Source organism: Megalops cyprinoides, chromosome 15 (assembly GCF_013368585.1).
Source record: "Megalops cyprinoides isolate fMegCyp1 chromosome 15, fMegCyp1.pri, whole genome shotgun sequence".
NCBI classification, from domain to species: Eukaryota; Metazoa; Chordata; class Actinopteri; order Elopiformes; family Megalopidae; genus Megalops; species Megalops cyprinoides.
In genome coordinates, this window is record NC_050597.1 from 26,329,362 (window position 1) to 26,351,608 (window position 22,247).

Sequence of the window (22,247 nt, forward strand, 5' to 3'; positions counted from 1 at the left end):
CCAGCAAATATACCAACAGAACCATAAGCAGACGTGACGAAACCCCTTGCTTTTGCTGCCGAATTCGAGATAAAATGACTCAAAAGAGTGACTTGCAAATCCCGCTTGACTTCACCGGGTCCGAGCTCAATGCCAGCTGCGTAACACTTCGGCAAACTCCGTCATTACGCACGACTTTTCGGTGATTACGCGTCATACGTCCGCCCAATCAGCTGAGGAGCCCAGAACCCTTAGGAAAGAGGCAGATGATATGGCAGCTTTGTGATCGTCCAGGTGGAACTTGCTTTTGTTAATACGGTTAAGCCGTGGAACATGATACAATTTTAACACGAAGACGGTAAGATAGCGAGCCGTTTTAAAATGATTTACTTGATATTTATTTCTGCTTTTTCTGGGGCAGTCATCACTCTGCTATTACAGCTCTTGCTGTTGTATCGGAGAAGCCCCGAGCCTATTGCTAGGACAGTGCAATATGTCAAAGCAGTGCCTGAACCCGCATTGAAGGATTACTTTAATAACCAACATGCCGAATCAGGACAGCAGCAGCCAGACAACACGGCATCTGCAGCATCCAAACAGCAAGAGGCCATCTGTCCGAGGCAACAGGAAGCGGCTGTCCCCGGCAGTAGCCCCAAACAACAGCCGCCGCCTTCTCAAAACGAGTCCCTCCACACATCTCAACCGGAGACGTGTAATTTTCTAAACGCTATATTTTTGTTCCTTTTTCGTGAACTCCGGGACACTCCGGTGGTCAGACACTGGGTGACCAAAAAGATCAAGGTGGAGTTCGAGGAGCTGCTACAAACCAAGACAGCTGGGCGGCTACTGGAGGGACTTAGTCTCCGGGATATTTCTCTGGGTAATTCATTGCCTGTGTTCAAAACCGCAAAACTTATGAAGCCAGTGGCGTGCAACGAGGATGGCATGCCCGAAGAGCTAAATTTTGAGGTAGACTTAGAGTATAACGGCGGGTTTCACCTGGCGATTGATGTTGACCTGGTCTTCGGGAAATCCGCCTACCTATTTGTGAAGATGACCCGAGTCAAAGGAAGGCTGAAACTGCAGTTTACCCGTATGCCTTTCACGCACTGGTCATTTTCCTTCCTGGAAGACCCATTGATAGACTTCGAAGTGAAGTCGCAGTTCGAGGGTAGACCTTTACCCCAACTCACCTCCATCATTGTAAACCAATTGAAGCGGGTCATTAAGAAGAAACACACTTTGCCAAATTACAAAATCAGGTAAATCTCCTTGTTTAGTTATCTTTGATGATGCTAAACTGGCAGCTCGTTTTACAGATGAGCTGGTGACTTGAAGGTATCCCACATTTCACAAATGTATCACCAAGAAAAGTCGTTGAATTATTTCAGTGTTGAATTTCACCGCTATCTGTTGGCATTCACATCACGTCAAATGGATGTGTATCCACAGTGGCTCAACTGAAAGTTACCTGGTGTACTATCAACTCAATGTTCAGTCAATGACACATTCTGCGGTTCTTAGATCAGCGTTTTTAGTTAATCCATTTTAAACCACAGTGAAAGAAGCCAGTCCTAATATTACACATTGTGCCTGTGTAGCTACACATAGCTGAAGAAAAAGAGGTTTGTATGTGTCCATGACCGAGTTATTTCTGCAATCAAAGCAGAATAAACACAAAAGTTTACACAATATTAGTCGATGCACAGCGTGCACCTGTTGCCAACTGCTTGTGGGGATGTGCAAACCAAGGAGTGCCTTGTCACTACCTTGAGAAAGTTTTTACATTCTCACAGCTTGGTGTGGAAAAGAGACTGCAAAGGAAAATCAATTAGCAGTCATTTTATTGTGCAATTAAAATGGGTGAAGTATCATCTACCTGTACTAACTGTTTCCCTTTTCCTAAGAGAAGTTAGTGTCACAGGTTAGTAGCACATCACCCAGCATCTGAACGTGTTGGTGTAGTAAATATCTGCAATCTTGTCCGATTGCACGTCACTGGATAACCGATGTTTGTGCTTTTTAATACAACAGTCATGGCAGTTTTTATCCATTTAGCACGAAACATTTTACTCTTATTTAACAATATTTTAAAACTTGGTATTTCTTGAAAGAGGACCACAACAAGCAGTCACTCAGAATGGAAGGTCTATCAGAGATAGGTAATGTAAAAGCTTTTCTGAAAAGAATGTGGCTTTCAGAGCATTGTGTATGGTGAGTAGACTAAATTTAAAAATGACATCTTTTCTGATATACTGTCATGGGTTCATAGCATCATCTAATTCTTTAATCCTCACTTTTCCACATTGTTGCATGCCAGACCTTTCACTCTGATGACACCACATTGCTCTTTCTGTTCTGTTCCACCATCACCTGCCGTTGATATGGTGATCTATTCCAAATGTTTGATCTTACCAGAAAACAGCAAGCACCATTACAATGGTAGCAGAAGATCATAGAGTGCGATATATGTAGGCCTATACTGCATGTATTCCATTGCATGTTGCAAGATTCTGCGGCATGGTCCTCCAAGATTCTCGTCATAGTTTTGATGATGACACAAATAATAAATGCATAGAACATGGCCATGTTGCAAGTGAGACTTGTGAGGGTATGTCAGCTTTATATCAGAAAGCCGTGTGACAAATTGAAGGCAAAAGGATATGGCAGGATTTCAAAAAGGATGTGGTTGTATTTCATGAAATTCATATCAGATTTCTGTGGGATTTGTTTGCTTTTGACTCAGAAGTTTTCAGTTCTTTCTGTGGTGTGAGTGGTCTTTTTGTTTTAGTCTTCAAAAAGTTGTTGAAACACTTGTTTGTTGCAAAATGTAATGTAAGGTTAAAGTAATTCAGGAGCCTTTTAAACCTCTTAAGACATTGAATGTTTTCTTCCTATTGTAAGAATTCCATGTCTTAATCTTCCACACAATGTAAAAGCATAAATACAAAAGCCAGTCTACAGGCTGATGTTAATTGAAGAGATGGATAAACATTTAAAACAATCTGAGAAACTGAAAGTGTAACAGTTGACACCTTAAAAATGGCCCCTCTTGACTCACAACCTCATGGTATTTTGAAGAAAGGAGAAGGTAGTCAGCAATGAAACAAGAAACTTCATGCTGTGGATGTTCTGCTCAGTGTGTTTAACCGACACCTTGTTGTCCACCCAGCTTGTTCTGTGTGTGGTCCTGATGAAGTGGTGACATCCACCCATGTCAGCAGTGTTAAAAAAGCTGGCAGTTCTTTGGGGAAGGTGTCTGCTACTGCAGAATGCTTTGGGTCAAAACAGATTAATAGTTTTTCACCTTTGAGGGGCCGTATTTATCACATTTCTGAGGAATATGTAATTGCAGAATGCAGTTGGCAGATGTATCTGGCCTATTGATACTGTCTCTGAAATGTTAGTCTTTTCAGGTACAGGGCTCAAGTACAGTACTGTTGTATATTGTTATGTAATCTGAGCAGCCAGAATTATCTCAAGATAACACAAGTCAATCACACTAAATAATTCTAATGGAATAACCTCCTACATTTAGCTAATTGCACTAGTGGTAGCCTGTGTCATTAATAATATAAAATCATGTAAAATTATTATGAAACGATAACTGGGAGAACAAGAGCGTTTTGAATCGTTATTGTAGCTAGCAGCTCATCGGTTGTAACAATACAGTTTTGCATTGTAAGATGTCTACAGAACCTTGTGCAAACTGCAAGGGGGTACGCTCTGTGTCAGATGTTTCTCTGAAGAAGTGTCAGCTTTGCACAAGATGAATGCATAAAGAGTTCACTTCCCTTTCACTCACCCAAACTGTCAGTTCTGCTCAAACAGCGTGTCACCAGTCGCTTGCACTGTGGCAGCCGTACTGGAGCTTGCAGCACTCTGTCCTATGTGGTTGCCTCTTTGTTATGGGTGTGACACAAGCAGTTTCAAGTAGGTCGTGGTCAAGTAGGCGAATAATTCAGAATAGCTTGTGTCTCTGTTTGTGTGTTAATTTGTCAGTGAGTGGAGGCCCAGTAGGCTTTGCAGCCGGACGAATTGCATACCTGATGCAGTTGGACTGATTGCAGTTGTGTTTTTGTTTCGCGCAAAGCACTCGCGCAGAGTTCACCTTTGGTCTACATTTGGACGTGCTCCCCCTTTCTAAATGCGATTTGTATTTTAAATTAGTTTCTTCCCATGCAGCTGTACCCTGAATAATGGCACCTGCCATGCAAGTAAATAAATGTCTTGTTTAGTTCACTACTTTGAGCTTCTGCTGTAATATCCCTTGAAGCTCTGCAGAAGGGTTCTTCATTTATAAAAAAAAAAAAAAAACTGGCTGGCAGTGATGCAATGGTTTTTGTGGAACAATTAGGTAACATAGCTTTGTCAATGTTCAAAATCATTTGCCAAAATCTTTTTCAGGAACAATCTGAGCCTGTTTCCTGCAGAGAGAACACCCACCAACAAAAGTTAGTTACTGGTCATGAAAACCTGAAGAATGGCATAAGAGAACAGTCTTCTACCGGTAGCTAAACAAACATTTTAACCTGCTTTGAGCCAAACCATAGGTCATATGTCATTATAAGAACTCTCTGCTCTGTTGCAGAGGTCATTTGCCTTCCCCTTTAAATGTTTTTCAGGACAATGACTTGATTAACCATCTCTGCTGAAAATGCAAATACTGTAAAAGTATTACCAGTTCTGTGTGGGAACACATTATTGATGAGTGCTGTTGAAAGTCAAGCGGAGCTAAAGTTAAAGATGAGAGGTGAACAGAGGAGTACTTGTGGGAAGCTGACAGAACCGACTCTGAGAGCCAAAGCCACAATTCCTGTTCAGACCCAGGGACTGAGGAAGTGGGGGGTCAGTCACCTCGGCTCAGTGTTGTTTTGAACTGATAGTGATTGTTTTGAACTCTGAGCAGCTGACTATCCATCTTGAGTCTGAGTACCTGACTGATGCCTGGAGGAGCTAGCCAGTGTTTGGAGTAGCTGCTGAGTTGGGGACTGATATGGGTGGTAGTATATACAGTAGTTAGGGATGACTTTTTGAAGGCAGGCAAGGCCTTGGGGATTGGAAGTTGTTGGGAGGTGCACTCTCAGACAAGAGGCAGAGGAGGTGAGATGGGGGGGGGGGGGGGTGGGGGGGGGTAGAAGAGAGTGGGATATGAATTGTGGGATGTAGAAGTGCTTATGATAGGCCAAAAAGCACTTTAAAATTGGGCACTGCCCTTAGAAATGGAAGGTTGTAGGAGTCGTACTTGCCTATTAATCACCTTACTCCATTTTTGTCTTGGTCACATTTATCTATTAGGTCCTTACGGCCCCTTCATGCTTAAGTCACTACTGCTTTTTTAAGTATTACGCCTACATATTAGTCTTTTTTTATGTGTTAGTCACCCTTGTGCATTACATTGGCATCATATTTGTTGCATAAGTCACACTTAAGTCACTACGTTTTTCTGGTAAAAAATGCCACTACTTACCTTTTTATGTGGAGGTCATACACTCACATTTTATGTCATTACTGCTCTTTTGCTGAGGCATAAAATTCAGGAATGTACCACAGAATCAGACTTTTTGTATTTTCAGACAGCTGTTTCATTGGTGGGGATTATTTAGAGAATAGACTTAAACACCAGACAAGTGTTAGCTGTTCAGGAGCTGACTCTGACTTTCACAGGGGGCTGCACAGATACGCAGCGGCATGGGGAAAGCAAGTGGAGCCGAGCAGCAGGGGAGTTTTGGACACGCTGAATGGGGCAGATGGCTGGGCTCTGAGCTGAGAGTGGGGTCTGGTACTCATCCAGGAATGACCTCAGCGTCTCCGGTTCGATTGAAAGCAGTCTCGGTTTGGGCCATGTGATAGAAAAAGAGGAAAGCGCAGTTTAGCCATATCCTAACTCAAAAAGGTAAACTCTTTTTTTTTTTTTTTGTTTGTTTTCATTTTTCTAAATTGAAATCATACTGAAAATGGCATCTGACTTTCTCCTTGAAGTCCTATGACCATGCTATGTTATTAGGGGGTTTTCGCTGAATTCATGATGACCGATATGGAGCATGTAAGCTATCTGAAGTGATAAAGAAGATATCAGTACTCTTAGTGAACCAGTACATCTTAATGAGGCTTCAGTGACATACTGAAATCCTATTCGACCTGACAGGCTCGTCCACTCGGATGCCATTGAAAGTTTGGTCCAAGCCAACATGGCAGGGTTTCACATCGGTGTTCTCTTAATAACTTTTCTGTTGAAGCCATGCAGCATTTTGTCCTGTCAGAACAAACGTCCGTGAGCCTTGTCATAGGGTCTATATCAAGGGTTTTGAATGGATAGTCTTACCTCCGTTTCCCAGTCATGACATTTGGGACAGAAAGGATTACATGTATACTTCTGCACCTTTCAATGTCCGCTATTCTGACTCCAGGTTTTGTCAGTACGGTACACTTTGTTTTGAGTCCAACCTCTCTCCTCAAAACTTCTCTTATCCTGTTCCCCATATTCAGGTGTAGTGATACTCTGCCCTGTCAGTTTACATTCTTTCAAAACTGATGTAACTGATGAGTTAATGTGACTTTTAAAGCTCCACTGTGTAGTGACTGGATGCAAAGGGTATCAGGTATGATATGTTTGTCTGCTCTCATTGGTCAATTTTAGATTGATTCCTGGGACTACAGGTTCTTACAGTACACTTTGTTAAAAAAACTAGTGCTAACATTATACCATGCGGTGAATAAAGTTGACCTTTACCCATTGTGATCCCACTGCACCCTTCTGGGTTCTCATAACCACTCACCCTCATGCTTCTTCTCACCCTGCTCTGTGAAAGGCTAAAGGCTTTTTTTTTCGGCACGTTCAGGGGTCACGCGAATACACTGTTCTCATCCCTCTCCGCAAACGATACGCCGCTTAAGGAGTCTCATGCTGCTATCATTTATTCATCCACCTGACACATTGATCCAGCGTCTTGGAAGGAGTCACAATACAGCACCTTATACCCGCCACTATAGCCAGGCCCAGGGCCCGTGTCACCGAGAGCGGCGGGGAAGGGCAGGGGAGAAGTGTGAAAAGAGAAGCGCCTGGCGGCCAAATGGGGACAGCCGGGCCGTTTGGCCCAGACGATAAAAGTAATCAGAATAGAGCAGGAAATCTGATGCCGGAAAGCCATAGTGGGCAATTCGGTGTCAGGTGGTATAGGGCTGAATTAAGCCAGTCCTGGTTTGAACTGATGGTGGGTGAGGTCAACCGTAAACTCCGCCTCTGCCGCCAAAGGTCTGCGTTTGATTAGCGTCAGCCGCTGGTATCTGTGACCTGCGTCACATTTTTCTGGCCTGGCAGGTCTCCTTGTCCCAAACAGGAATGCGAGGTGAGCACCTGACGGAATGTTGGAATCATCCCCTGAGCCTGGTGTGAGATATGCGCGAATCATCAGATGCGCATGACCGGACTAGTCTGGTGAGATCTGGCTCCTCAGAGACCAGCAGCCAAAGCTTTAAAATGTACTAAAACTCTAGTCCACTTGTAACTGAGAGAATAAAATTGTAACTGATTGAAAATTTAACATTGGTCAGACCATCAGTGCTGTAGAGTGTAGAGACTCCATGTGATTTTTCTTGTTGACTAGGTAGATGCTGGACATTTGTGGAAATTTTGCCATTTTCATCATCTTTGGTATGGAAGAAAGCTGTTGACTTTAGACAGCCTGAATTGAGCAGTGTTTCTACATTACATTGTCATTTAGCAGTGTAGCATAGTGCAAAACAGTGTAGCATAGTGTTTAAGGAGCAGGACTCGTAATCGAAAGGTTGCCGGTTCGATTCACCATGGGGGTACTGCTGCTGTACCCTTGGGCAAGGTATTTAACCCACAGTTACCTCAGTAAATATCCAGCTGTATAAATGGATGACATTGTAAAAACATGTAATTGATGTAAGTCGCTCGGGATAAGAGCGTCTGCTAAATGCCAATAATGTAATGTAAATTTAGCAGACATTCTTATCAAGAGCAATTGTTGGTGAAGTGTCTTTCCCAAGGGTACAACAGCAACCCCCCAGTGGGGAATCAAACCAGTTTTGTCAGTGTGGTTACGAGCCCTGCTACTTACCACTATGCCCACTGCACAACGTCCGCACTTGTGTCAGAGTGCAGGGCTTGATAAATTCAGACATCTCATACACATGCACTCCAATGGTACTTTTTTCATGCTACAGGTAGCATGAAATATGTGACAATGAAGTGGATGTTAGCAGGAGGATAGGCCATACTCCGGTGACGTCACCTGAGTAACTCGTCAAAGGCTGCAAAGAGTGGTGCGACGAGGAGACCCTGGTCAATCTACCCACCACTGTCCCCTGGTGGTACTGCTTCTGCGGGTCATTGTTAGCAGATGACATGGCCGGTGTCAAACCTGGCCCGCAGGCCTCAGTCTTTGCTGTCTGGGCCATTTGGGGGCCCCATGTTTGTGCTTTTTTATATCTCATTTTGGTTGGAACATATCATTCTAATGAAATTGCTCTAAATGGGGAGTGCCATTCCCTTGATTATCTCGGTCGGAGGTGCCATCAGTTACCATCAGTTGTGTCCTTCAAGGCACAAACAAAAACTCTGAAAAGATCAAAATCAGAACAGCATTCTGGTCATACTGTGGGCACATTTTTTTTTTTTTTGCCAGTGTGGACGAGTCAGGTGAGATTAGCAGCATTTGAAAGTAAACGTGCATTAGACTATGCAAAAATGTGGGGGGTTCAAGGTAATTGCAACTGATAACATGTTAGGCATTGTGGGTAAGGCGTCATAGGCCTTTTGTTATCCTGGGACAAAATCAGTGCTTTGTTTCTTATCTTAAAAGTGCCCAAAAGGAACACTGAATGCTACTCAACTTTTGTTTACCCATGCAATTGCCGATTTTTTTTGGAGTCCCATTGCTAGGAACAGGTCCCTCTGTTCGTGTATCATTACAGAGATTTTAGATACAGAGAATTTCTACTCGTGTGGACATTGAAAAATAAAGGATTTAAAGGGTATTTGTTAATTTCAGATCCCTTGTTTGGCCAGTTTTTAGTTTATTTACAAAACCGCATTTGGTATTTCAGCGAACATGTATTTCCCTTATCCATTACGCTGCAAAGTAAGTTTTATCATTTTGGCTTTTTAATGCTAATTATCCCCTTAACATTGACTTAACTTTCCTGATACTGGTTACAGTCATGTTCTATAAAAGTCATGCAGTGCTTGCAGGGTTTGCACAGAATGCAAAAATTATGCTGCTGTGTTCAGACTAGACTTTTGACTGGCTTACACATTTGCATATTGCAACGGTTGACATTGGACTGTCTGTGTTTAATTGACTGCGTTATTTTGATGTGGGAGCAGTTCTTATTGGGCAATTTAGAGTGTGCTGAAATGTTATTAAGCTACGTTCCCCAGTGTGCATTACAAAACACTTTATATTGTGCACTGCACAGCAAAGCATTCTGTGCCACTCATTTTACTAATGTGCTGGGAACACTCTAAATCAGCCAATAAGAACTACAGTTCCCTCGAGGCTCTGCTGCTTGTCACAGAAACAGCTCCTTTAAAGAATTTAGTGTAACTGCTTAGGTGGAAAAAATATTCTGATGAAAGTGTAAAATTATTATACTCTAATACTGTTTTGCTTGGACAGAGTACTACTCAACTTGTTTGTAAAGCGAGCTGGGTTCTTTTGGGTCCAGAAGTCCTTTTCACCTTGAGAAATTTTAATTGGACAAAGTTCGGATTTCATAGGTGCAATACTGTGGTGTGAACGCTTTTGTGAATAAGAGACTGTGTTTTAGAGGATGGATTCAAAACAAGGGAAAGGGTACAGTTAGTTTCATACATGAGGAACAGCATGTCAGATAGCTTTTACCTCTCTGGTGTAGCACTGTCAGTGTATTACAGTACTGTTTTAGAGGAATCTGATAACCCCCTTAGGTGGAGACTTGTCAATATTCTGGGTTGGAAAGTGTGGATCCTGTTTTTTAATGCGTGATGCATTACGATAGCATTAGAGCGGTACGAAGGAGAACCGCTGAGTGGAGAGAAAAAACAATAACATGTGTAGCTCTAGGGGAAACACATGGGCCGCTATACAAGGAATCTACAGTCTCATAGTGAGGCTTGAGTGGAAACTGTGAGATGGAGGTTATCACAAGAGCAGACACTAAATATGAGGCAAATAATGGCAGCTGGAAGATCTGTTGGACAATGTGTAAGCAGTGATCATTAATCGGTCTATTATGTTGTATTTATATTAGTGCTGTTACGCACACATTGTTTTACATGCAAGGTGAATGTAAAAAAACACAGATGCACTGTTATGTCTACTTTTCATATTATATATTAGAATGGGCTTCCGTTATAAAAGCATAATTCCTATTTCTTAACTTTGGGCTGAAAACAATGTGCTTTAGAGTGCTGAACTTTGGACATGAGGGGCTTAGGTTTAGATTGGAGATTGGAGCTGTATAAGTGAGGGGCAGAATATGTAACCCTGAATGACAGCTAGCCTTGAAAATCACTCCAGGTAAATGTGTCTGGGGAGAAAGGTAATTAAAAGTGAACATCATCAAAATATTACTTGAAAATTGTTTCTTAAAGACTAGTACTACATTGATATGTTATTACTCTGATTTTATTTTGCATTATTAACCATCAGAGGGAATGTTAATACATCAGTGTTATCCTAACATATTGCTTACATGGTGTAAATTTCAGCCTAGTCAAAATGTTTCCTTTAAAGTGGTTTGTCAGCATTTTGTTGTTACTGTTGAGACTGGGAGTAGGATGCAGAGATTTACTGAGCCCCAATGATTTGCTCTTAGGTGGCATGCCAAATATGACACTAATACTATACCATATATGCAAATGACCCATATTAAACAGTTGAGGCTCTTCACTATTAACATTTACGAATGAACAACTCAAGCAGACCTCAGCGATCCAAGAAAATAACAGTAATTTGAATGATTTAACAGTTTAATAATTTAACATGCTAAGAAGTTCTCTGACAAATACTAGTGCTATTACCAGGACCTGTGCTACCTGTCCTACAAACACTGCCACAGAAAAACCACCCTGTGCTCATTGAAATAAATGCGTGTTTATGAATTAATACAGCAGTTCCTGAAACTGAGATGTGAGTGGGCCTAACCTTTGCAGTGGCTTTCCGCCTCATTAGCTCGGCGGCTGTGATATAACCGGAGTAAAGCTTTAAAGCTGGCTGGTAGCTGACGCCGACCAGATTGTGCTGTCAAGAAGTAATGCGTGAGGAGGGGATGGGTCGCAAGCGCTTTCTGTGTGTCTCTGTGGTGTGAGGGACAGCCACCCCTCCTTTCCGGGCACTCCAGGAGGATGGACTTCCAATTTCTCTGGGCCCTATAGTCGATGGCAAGATAAATTTTCATTTTATTAATGAAAATGTGTCTCTGTCATGTGGAATATTTGTTAAACACAGGGCTTGTCATGTAAATATCAAAATGGCGAAGCTCAATTATGTATAGGTCATGTAGCTCCGTCATGTGGACTGACTTATCATTGGTAGTCATTCAAATGTGTTTGTGGTATTCTGAGCTAAATATTAGGGCACGCATTGACAATGAAAACTCCCTTTAAAATGCAACAGCTTAATAGTGCTTATGACATTCTCCTCAGGTGTTGGTTTATGTTGGTGGCTTTAACCTGAGCCCATATCTCTCGAGCTGTTTGCCCTGGACCTATTAAACCCCCCCCCCCCTGCCAGCAGTGTTGACTGTTACGTAATTGCGCTCCAGACATCTGTTATCCCAGCGCCTGAACCTTATCTCTTCTTGCACAGCATGGGGGGGGGGGGGGGTAGGGCTCAGATAAGCACATTTGACATGAACCCTTTTTAAATGGAGACTTTTGACACACTGTTCCGCACTGGGAGAGCTGGAGGGGGAAGGAGAAAAAGGAGAAAGGGAGAGAGGAGAGGAAGAGGAAAAAGAGAAGTGCAGAGACAGAATGGAGGGAAAGAGCTAGAGCGAGTGTGAGAGTGTGTCTGAATCCTGTGAATCACCGCGGTCACCTCTTTTTGTATGAGACATGGCACAGTGTGCAAACTGCACGGAGTGGCGGTTATTGTTTGACGCTAATTTAGCATCACAGAGGCCCTTGTGTTGGCTGACTTACAGAGCCCCTCGCTTATATGAATGCTAATAAGCAAAGCCATGAGATAAATATGAAAGGAACAGTGATTCAAAGTAGCATACCACTGTCGCAACACACAACCACTGCTTGCAAGTATCAGGCAAGATAAGTATTACAGAGCAAAGTGTACTTCTGTTAGCCAAATGTACCTTCAGTTTGCTCTCTGATATTGCCAGAACTGGCCTTATATAAGCCTTTTTTTTTCAGAAACCAGTGACTAGGTCTCTGATCGAGATAACTTAAGTAAACTTTGTTTGCCAGAGCACTGGAGTGGGACTTGACTGATCTAATTGCAAAGCTGACTGAGGCTTTAGCAGTGTACATGATAGATATGCAGACCACACAGTGTTGACTGCATACTCTTGCAGTCAACACTGCATCTTGGGAAGTTTCATGTCGTATCAGCCTGCTTTCAGTACCGCTGACTCTTAAAGTTCTGTTGAAAAGGCTCTTTGATTTTACATTTATTAATCTGACCGCTGAAACGTGACGCTGTGTGCTGCAAAGCTTTGAAGCTGCATATGTTGGCCTTTCCAGCTTCAGTCAGTTCTGTTTGTGTGTAAACTCTGAATCTCTCTAGCTCTACACCGTTAAAACCCCAGTCTTATCATTGGCATGCAGGTGAGATATTACATGATACAGATGCTACTATTTACATGAAGGTTGTAGCTATTATCCTTTCACCTTGTGTCCCCCATTTAGCTAACAACAAACTACCTGATGGTGATACGCAACCTTTGTAGCTAGTTGTATTTGTTGCTGTAGTTGTATGCTAAGATGGTATGTGTGACAAACTCAGCGTTATTACGCAGGTGGCGTTTTGGCATTTGGGATTTTTCCCTAAAATTTAATATAATGTTCTCCCATAGTGTTAGCTTCATATGTGAAATTACTGTTTGTGACTTCCTGAATGTTTTTGAAAATGGTTGGTCCACACAGAAGAACCATACTTTATCTCCATGTGTGTGAGACCCTAGCACATCCATGGAAGACTGATGGTGCAATGATGTTAAAGACAAGCAGTCACTGTACCTCACAGAAAACAGTAAGGAACTTGTACCTTATCGAGTTATTATGTCATACTTCCCATACACAGAGGTAATATACTGATGCGCTAATCACAGCAAGGATTTAAATGTAGGACATTATGTAATGTACTAAATGTGCACATCTAATGCGAAAGGATTGGCATAAGGGCTTATTTTGCAGCAGAACTGCACGCAAGAGTAATATCAGTAATGCTTAGAGTAATTCTGTGGAGAGAAAAATATAAAATGGACAGCAAGCTCATAATCAGACTCATCCCCTTACATGTACATTGTGGATTTATGAGTAAAATTCACTGGGTTGTGCAGCCAGCGGAGGGCTCAGCCTGACAAATATACGGTTCTTTGCATTGCGCAAGATGTAATTTGACTCCTCTGTGTGCCGCGTGAGCTCATCCATGGTGAAGTGCACCGGCGCATCACAGCGTCAAAGTGTCAGCGCTCGGAGATCCAGTTGGCAGTTGGGTCCTGTGACACTGTACAGGTGGTGCAGAGCCTCCTCCTGTTATGTAACCATTGAACAAACTCGATTCCCTCGGTTGGAAGAATAGCACTGGTGTGCGGAGTTGCATTGCTGTGTTTTCATGGAATGCAATGGCCTCTTCCCTTTGTTCCATTTAAACACCACAGAGATGTCTTCAGATATGAGGAATGGCTGTAGTTACGTGTAGTGCACCTTAGTTTTCATTTAACACATGTATGTAATTGTAGCTTGAAACTAATTTGAGGTTTTCTGGTAAAAATAAATAACATTGAACTGGAATACTATTGGGTGAGTGGCACACACATTGTCAATGGCTGTTACAAGCTGATTTTAAAAATGATGGATACGACCAACCAAACACATTCCCTGGGTTTTTTTTTCCACAGAACCTCTGGGCTATTGTGTTAGATGTCTCTAAAGTGTTTTATGTACGTGCCACTGACCACAGAAGCACATTTTTGCCAGGTAGCCTGAGGTTGGCGATTAGTTATCTAACAGTGATGCACAGACAAAATCAGCTTTTATTGGAGATTGTCAGTGGGTGGTTATAAAATCCTCTCACCTTGTTTTTGGTTATTCCTCTTCCTCTGTGACTTTAGGGATTATTGCTGGGAACGTATACCACCATTTTGTGACAGTGACTTAAAATAGGCTGCAGTCCCCTCGCCAGTTCAGGAAGTCAAGCTTATTTTAGTTTACAGATCTTTTGATAGTGAACCGAGTGTGTAATCGCAATTGTGCCTGTAGCTGTTTCCGTGAGACACCCTTGAATGGTGAAGCAGGTTTGAATTAGTTTTTTTGGAAACTGGGTTGCTGGGATATGGGCCTTGTGCTGGCTGCAGGGATTTTCAAGTGACTGTTGATGGTTTCCATATTGAAGCCTTGTCATGTGACCACAGGGTCGAAGCTCGATATCCTCCGTGGCGCTATACACCAGTGGCGGGGAATTAGTTTGCTGAAGAGGATTATGGACAGTGGTTTTTAAAGACTATCACACATGCAAGGAATATAAAAAAATCGGTTTACTGATGAACAAGTGGCAGTGCTAAGATGGTTGGTTTATGAGCGTCATAGTCACTGCTCAGATGATTTTGACAGAAGAGGAAAGACATTTCTGTTTTGGTTTTAAGATGCAGTGACAACGGGTTCCCTGTAAGTCATGATTCAAGTTAAACATGCATCTCCAACGAAAAAACGGAACTACATGAGTACCTTTATGATACTACAAAGGATCCACACATTGGTAAATCGAAACATTGGTATGTAGCCACATTCTGTGGTGATTAGGGGTCTCTGTCTGTATCAACAAGGAGCAGAAAGTGGAAGCAAAAATACAGACTGAACGTTCCAGATCATGTGACCACCATCAGTGCAGAACCAAACGGAAGTAGAGGAAGATAACAGTCATGTACATGTGTGGTTATCACTGGATAGCCTCAGTGTCTACACTTGAAATTGCACAGGAGATAAACCAAAACCACCAGTACTGATGTTGTACATCGTCAAGATATATTCAACGTCCAGGTCTTTTTTTCCATCAGATACCATGTATAGAATTCATGAAATGAGTCAAAACAATGTTTCTAATTATAAGAGGTTCAGAAGTCCAGATAAGGAGTTGTAGTCCATTATCATGTAGAATCTGTGTGTTGCAAAGTACTTGTTGGAACAGTGGAACAGTATGTGCTGTTCCATACAGTGAGTCCTGCACTGGCAGCATGCCAGCCTATGGGTGTGTAAGGCCTTTTCAACATGTCACACACACAGCCCCGTTTACTGACTACTCTCTTGGGACTTTCTGAAAAGTTTAATTACCCTGAAGTAGAACTTAGTCTGCTCTCCAAAATAAGCTAAATTTGCCACACTGTAAGAGTTCATTTCTTATGTTACTGCAGTAAACATCCTGAAGCGTAATATGTGTAAAATTGTCAACTATGTAAGTTACCCTGTGTAAAGGCGTCTGCTAAAGTGATAAATAATGCAATGTAACATGATACTGTGAAGCTGAAGTTAGTGTATACATGTCAATTAGTCCTTAATGCAGTGGTTTAATACAGCAATTTGCTGACAGTCCCCGGTGATTAGAACACATGCAAGCTGAAGTACCCTAGTTGCCACAAAGCGGCAAGGACCAGAGAAAAGCATAAATTGACAAGATAGCATCCGTAAGATGGGGAGAAAGGAAAATGAAATCAACAGAAATTGAAAGAAAAAGTTAATATTATAACAAAAGAACTAGAAAGCAGGAATCTTTTGAAACCTGTCTATGGCAGTGAGGTGCTTGCTCCTCTACTTTCAGTCCTTCTTAAACAGGCTCATTTACTCAATGCTTTGGTCTCAAGAATTGTCTTCATGCTAACTCCAGTTTTCATCTCCGTTTTCATTCCAAAACTTTTCCTCTCTGGAATACATAGGAAAATTGTATAAATAATTCTTCTGGCCTTTGTTAGACATGGGTCAGGAAATCCATGCATGTTTATGTTGCAGACCGCAAAAGAGCATTTTTTTATTATTGCTTAAGGGATAATCTTCAAAGAGCTTTACGATTAGCAAATGGAGTTACCATGCTAACGAGGAATGCCCAGCCGAGGTAGAGTTAGCAAAGCCAATGACTTTCCATGAGCTCAGCTCCGATAATCGGATCTGAGACATGTGAGGCTGCTGCCAAGGACACTGACAGTATAGGGGATAGACATGCAGGAGCAGGGGGGCATTTTAATGAACAGTGTACCCCAAAAGCCGTGTCAGAAGATACAACCGAACAGTTACAGGTCAAAACCCTGTGTAGGGCATGATTGTTGTACCATTGATGTTTGACCCAAAATGATTCATGTGTATACATGTATTTTTTGTTAAAACACTAAGCTAGGGAAATCTGGAAAGAAAAGGAAAATTTTCTGAAGACGTGAAGTCCAGTTGACTTTTATTTCATCAAAATGGTACAAAACAACATTGTGGTACAAAAAGCAACCTCAAAAATGAAAATGCACAGTATATTATTTAAGCCACTAGCTATTTTTGTACTCTTAAAACTCTGGTCAGTGTCAAAATGAGCCAAATAAATAATTCAGCAGTATAGATGGGACAGATGGCAGAGCAGGTTTCTTGAATGCGTTTAGACCTAATCATCCAAGGACGTGGCGTGCCACACCCACTCCTCATTACCTATACATAAATGAGTCTTCTCATGACAGTCCTGTGTTAAAGGGTAAATACACACAGGGGACAAATAACAGGTGAAAAATTAAATGTTATTAGCGCAACAGCTGTATGACCATGGAGTTGGCCGTGGATGCTTTGCATCAATGAAAGACCTGAGAGCTTACATGGGCAGCGTAGTCTTTGTGAACACTACCTGATAGCTAATTACGCGGCGGGTCGGCCAGGGAGAGGGCTCGGAGCAATGCATTTTTAATAGCGACCGCTCGGAGAGGCCCCTGGCGTGCGCTGAAAGCGATAGGCTTCATCTGCCGTTTGCGTTAGCGCTGAGACAAAACACAGGCGTGTTTTCCAATTAACTCGACGTTGTGGCGGAGGGCCGCCGCCCGTCGCTCGTGCCCCGGCGAGCCGTGCGCCCTTTTGCACCGCTGAATCGCTTATTGTCTCTCTCTCTGTCCCCTCTTGACCCAGTTTCCTTCTCTTTTTTGCTGTCAAACTGGAACTGTCCTTTGTTTCTTGAAGCGTCAAAAAAGAATGCGGTTCCCTAATGATGCCAAAAGAGAGAGGGGAAAAAAAGAGGGGAAGAAATGAATGGACACGACCATGGCATGGTTTAGCGTAATGCGGTGAGGTTCGGTCAATGGATTGAGTAATTGGTGTCACTCTCAGTCTTGTGGGAGGGCTTTCGACTGAGGCCTCATCTGGATCCATGCTTGTGATGTCATTTCCTGTCTCTGGAGACTGCTGGGATGGGCCAGGCGCCTCAAGACAAAGTGTGTCGGCCTCCCATGTGAGCCGGGGCGTACAGAAAGCCCTCCTTTATCTCCACATTTCTTCTTCCTTGACATTCCTGGTAACGCCTCAGGGGCTGTGTTTATGGCAACAAAAGAGACAGAAACGAGGTGGCAGGACTTTAGCTCCTTGAGAAGGCACTGTTGTGAGTGTGATCTGTTACTTTGCTTCTTACCGTATATGGCTGTATAATGCTTGAACACTAGCTGCATGGTTAGAGGCCAGCCTCATTGTCTGTGCAGCTTTTTCATTGATACCACTTAATGAGCTTGTTGGTTTCTGGTGGTGGGAGAGCAGAAGTGAAGTTTTCTCAGTTCAAGCTTTTTTAAGAGCAGAACCATTGCAGAGAGCAAGCCTTTAATCTCTTTCCAAATTTAGGCATGAGAAATTCTGTAGGAAGGGCTTGGTAGGTCTTCCTGGCATCGACACAAGACAAACTAGTAAAAGTGACCAAAATGACAGCAAAAAGGAGAGGAGTGTCACTGTTTTAGATACCATGTGGTACTAATTTCTGCATAATTAATTATACATGGCCAGAACTGGCGCGAGTAATTTATAACACACTTTTGAAACAAGCATAGCAGTTACGTTGGTTCATATCTAAATTTGTGTAGTTCCCTTAATCCCCTGACACCGGTTCGATCAAACAATGTTTTGGTTCTCATTCGCACGCCCCTTTGTGTGTTCGATTCATAGCCTCTTTCACCTGTGTGACGCACCCCCTCATCCGCGCTACTCACTGGCCGCACAGGGTTCTGATAGGAACCGGGGGGCGTTCGGTTAAAAATAGCAAAGGAAGCCTGAAACAGGAACAGCTGTGAGAGATGGCGTATCCACCCCCAGACAAAAACCATGCCCATGCGCATAATGAGCCCATTATTACTCTCCTCTTAAGGTTATTTGTGTGCTTAGTTGACAAATTTATTTGTAGAGGGGGGGGAGGCTAATTAAGTTGTGTAACTTCTTAAAGGGCCGAATGTGAGTGAGGGGTCGGAACGCAGCACGGTTTCCCAGCCAGCCGCTGTCAGTCACCTGAAATGGGGTCAGGAGAAAGTGGCTCGGTGTCAGGGAGATGCCGGGTAGCTGTCTGAGGAGATGAATCGGTGTCAAAGGGAGTAGAAATGATAGCTTTGCGCTTCCTCCTCTGACCAGAGGCATACGTTGGGCCAGTCAGAGGTAAAGGGCATCTGGGGTAGGTCCGTGAGAAAATAAAACCCAAAGATAAGGTGGTTTGGGTTTTATAAAGCCTGTCGGTGTCTGTAGCCCTTGTAAACTGCTTGGACCTGGTTGTGTGCTCTGTCCCAGATCATTTTCACTCCCCCCCCCCCCCCCCCCCCCAGATCATTTTCAAATATCTCAACTATTTTCCCCCCAGAAAAAGAAGAAGGGAAATCAATTTGGCCCAGCAGTTCGACACGTGCTGATTATTAATTGTACAGTTATCCATGGATCGTTTTCTGGTGACAAACCCTATTTGCCCTTTAAGGCTCAGACCAGAACCAATGTGCAGAGAGTGCGTCATGTGACCAGGCACACACAAAACGACACACAGCACATGGGTGTCTTGCCTGTGTGACACCGACGGGGAACATAGCACTGAATGACTTCCATGCTGAATCCCATTGAGAGACGTGTCTTTTTTAAGTAGACAACAGAATCTTGGTGCGCTGCCGTTGTTGGTTAGTTAATACAGGGACTATAGGATTTACATTGAGATATATGTATCCTTAGATATCCTGATGCTTTGGGCTCCATTTTCCAGTTTGTACTATTTTTAATCAGTGCATGTAATCATAGGGGAAAGGGACACATTTCAGGATTTCTTCTGTTCATGTACATTACATTACATTATTGGTATTTAGCAGGCACTCTTATCCAGAGAAACTTACATCGCTTACTTTTTTTTTTTTTTACAATGTTATCCAGCTGGATATTTACTGAGGCAGCTGGGGGTTAAGTACTTTACCCGAGGGTACAGCAGCAGTGCCCCAGCTCCTTAACCACTCTGCTCCACTGCTGCCCAATTTGTAGATTTTGTTTCAGAAATTCAGATTTTATTTCATTGAATAATTTCTGTATGCATATATGTATAAATATGCATGTATAGGCATGCAGTAATGTGTTCCATTGTAGAATTCAAGCATGGTATTCAAAGAACATTCAAATGTTCATCGCTAGTAGCGCATGTGCTTGGAGTAATTGTAGTAAACCCCAGAGGAGGAAACAGCTGTAGTAGTAGTTGGAGCAGCACCTCCATGCATACACCAAAGGAAATGTCATCAATGCAAACTTTCATCTTGAATTCAATTCCAGTTGAAAATAGGGACGAGCAGGTCCTGTCCTGGAGGGCCGCAGTTTTAATGAACAACGGACATACACCTTGAGTACCAGGGGAGCTGTCCATTCACAGTGTCATCATCCGAGTGTCAGGACGAGTGTGATTCCAATCCGAAAGGTCTGCCGGAGCACTTCCAATCCTGCCAAAGGAGATTACCCGGGTTTCCAAATATAGCCCTCACCTCAGGAGGTGGGACTCGGATAAAGCCCCTCCCACTGAGGCTTTTGGACAGTGCCCGGCCTGCTTATGCATCAGGGACCAATAACAGCTTTGCAAGGGTTTTGTAGTCATTTTGGGCAAATGACAAAAAATGTCTCCCTCCTGCAGTGGTGCATTAGCATTGTATCAGATTGCCCTTCGTTTTAAAAAAATGAGGCCTAGCTGAAGGCAGGCTCTAATGTTAAACGTAACAGCCCCATAAAGCTGGAAAGTGGCTGTGTCCAGACGGAAAACAGGAATGGTGTGCATTTTAACAAACCCGTTCTTAGAGAAAACAAGAGCTCTGTTCACAGGCACTGCTTGAAAAAGACCTGCTGAAAGCTGAGAAAACAACAAGATCTTACATGACGGCATGTTGAAATCCAGATCTGATGAAGCAATCAGTTCAGACCCACTTGATCACAAATGGAATGTAATATTTGCCTAAAAATACTCAAAATACAGTGTATAACTAATAATAAGAAATGCAACACTGTACAAGTTCTATAGATACAGATATACTGGAAGTATACGGTATAGACCTCTATATAGTATCTGTGTGTATGTATATGTATATATGCACATAATGGATGAGCATTTTTAATGTGATATACAAGTATTCTGTGGCTCCCAAAATTGAATATTTCAAATAATTAAATCCCCTTTTTCATAAATTTCACTTTTTCATGTGTGTACAAAACTCGCTGCAAAGAGATCTGCATTCACTCACAAATTCATACCAATGAATTATCTGTTATTTCATTCGAGGTTCTTAGAATCACCTGTGTGAATTTTGATATGACACAAAAACTGTGGATTTTTCTGATTTTTGTGGTTAATTAACAAGCATTCAAATACTGAGTCAAATACTCTAATAGCACTCTAGTGCCACATACTCTAGTACTATTAGTGTCACATACTCTAATACCACTCTAGTGCCAAATACTCTACTACCACTTGTGTCACACACTATAATACTATTATAATACAACTCTAGTGCCTCTTAATACGACCACCTCAGTCTTTGCAATGATAATTCTTCTATTCTTCCCACTGTCAAAACTAGAGCTGCTGCTATGGCAACTACTGCCAATGAATGATGGCAGAGCTAGTTTCACTGGGGAGCTGTGTGGTGCTGGCATTTTCAGCCTCTGGTGGAGATCCAGTCGCAGTGCCCCTCCATTCATCAGGAGACAATGTGCTTGTGGGTGTGTGGGTGAGGTCGCGCCACTCTGCTCTCCAAGCAGGAAATTGCCCGGGACTGCGAACAATCAGGGGTTTCCTGCTAGAGTGGCACCACCCCCACCCGGGCCTGGCGTATGGCACCACCCCAATCAGCCCTGAAACCGGGGTCCCATTGTGTCAGTTATCGATTGAAAGTTACTTTCAGCGGTTGCCCGTGATACAGCTGAACACTGCGTTGTCTTCCCACCCAAGCAGATTAAATATGTCATTCGTATTTAAATTGTCCAATTGTTGTCGACAGTTGCTCGGTCTGGTCTTTTACAGCCGCCATTTAGCATTCGAAAACAGAGAAATGGGCTCTGGGTTTTGTCTGCGCCCAGTCCGTTTCTTTAGAGACTAAGGATGGTATTCTGTGCTACCGCTGTTGGCTGCGAGGGCTCTCTGACAGAACGCTGTTACAGAATGCTGTGATTCATGGCTTCATAACGTGCTGAGCTCATGGCGCTTGGGTGGGACAAGCCCTTCCGGCAGACAATGGCTGCCTAACCAGTTAGTGGAGATCATACTGCCTCATACCTGTCTCCCCTGAGTACCACCCTGCAGCTTCTCCCAGAGCCAAACTGAACATCGTCACCAGGCAGGCCCTGTGGGAAGGACCGGCGTGAATTAGGAACACGCTACTGAAAAGCAAAGAATGACTAAATGACTGTCAGACAGTGGCAGGGAGGTAACATCAGGCCACCTGCTAAAATATCCACAGAGCAGAACCAGGTTCTTCCTTGGCCTCAGTTCTCTGCTTTGTCCAAACCCTGCTTTACTAAAAACTATAGAAATGATTCCTGAATCTATAATCATACAGGTTTACTACCAGCAGAATTTAGCTGTGGTAGTACA

The 22,247-nt window shown here is 42.9% G+C and overlaps 1 protein-coding gene across 1 annotated transcript in view; it reads left to right on the plus strand.

Moving 5' to 3' along the window:
• Positions 1-244: 244 nt before the first annotated feature.
• The window catches only part of pdzd8 (PDZ domain containing 8), a 58,915-nt gene continuing 36,912 nt past the window's right edge, over positions 245-22,247 (plus strand). Inside the window, exon 1 of the mRNA XM_036546879.1 lies at positions 245-1,241. Coding sequence (XP_036402772.1) covers positions 361-1,241 — 881 coding nt within the window. The 5' untranslated portion in view covers positions 245-360. The remainder of the gene's footprint in view (positions 1,242-22,247) is intronic.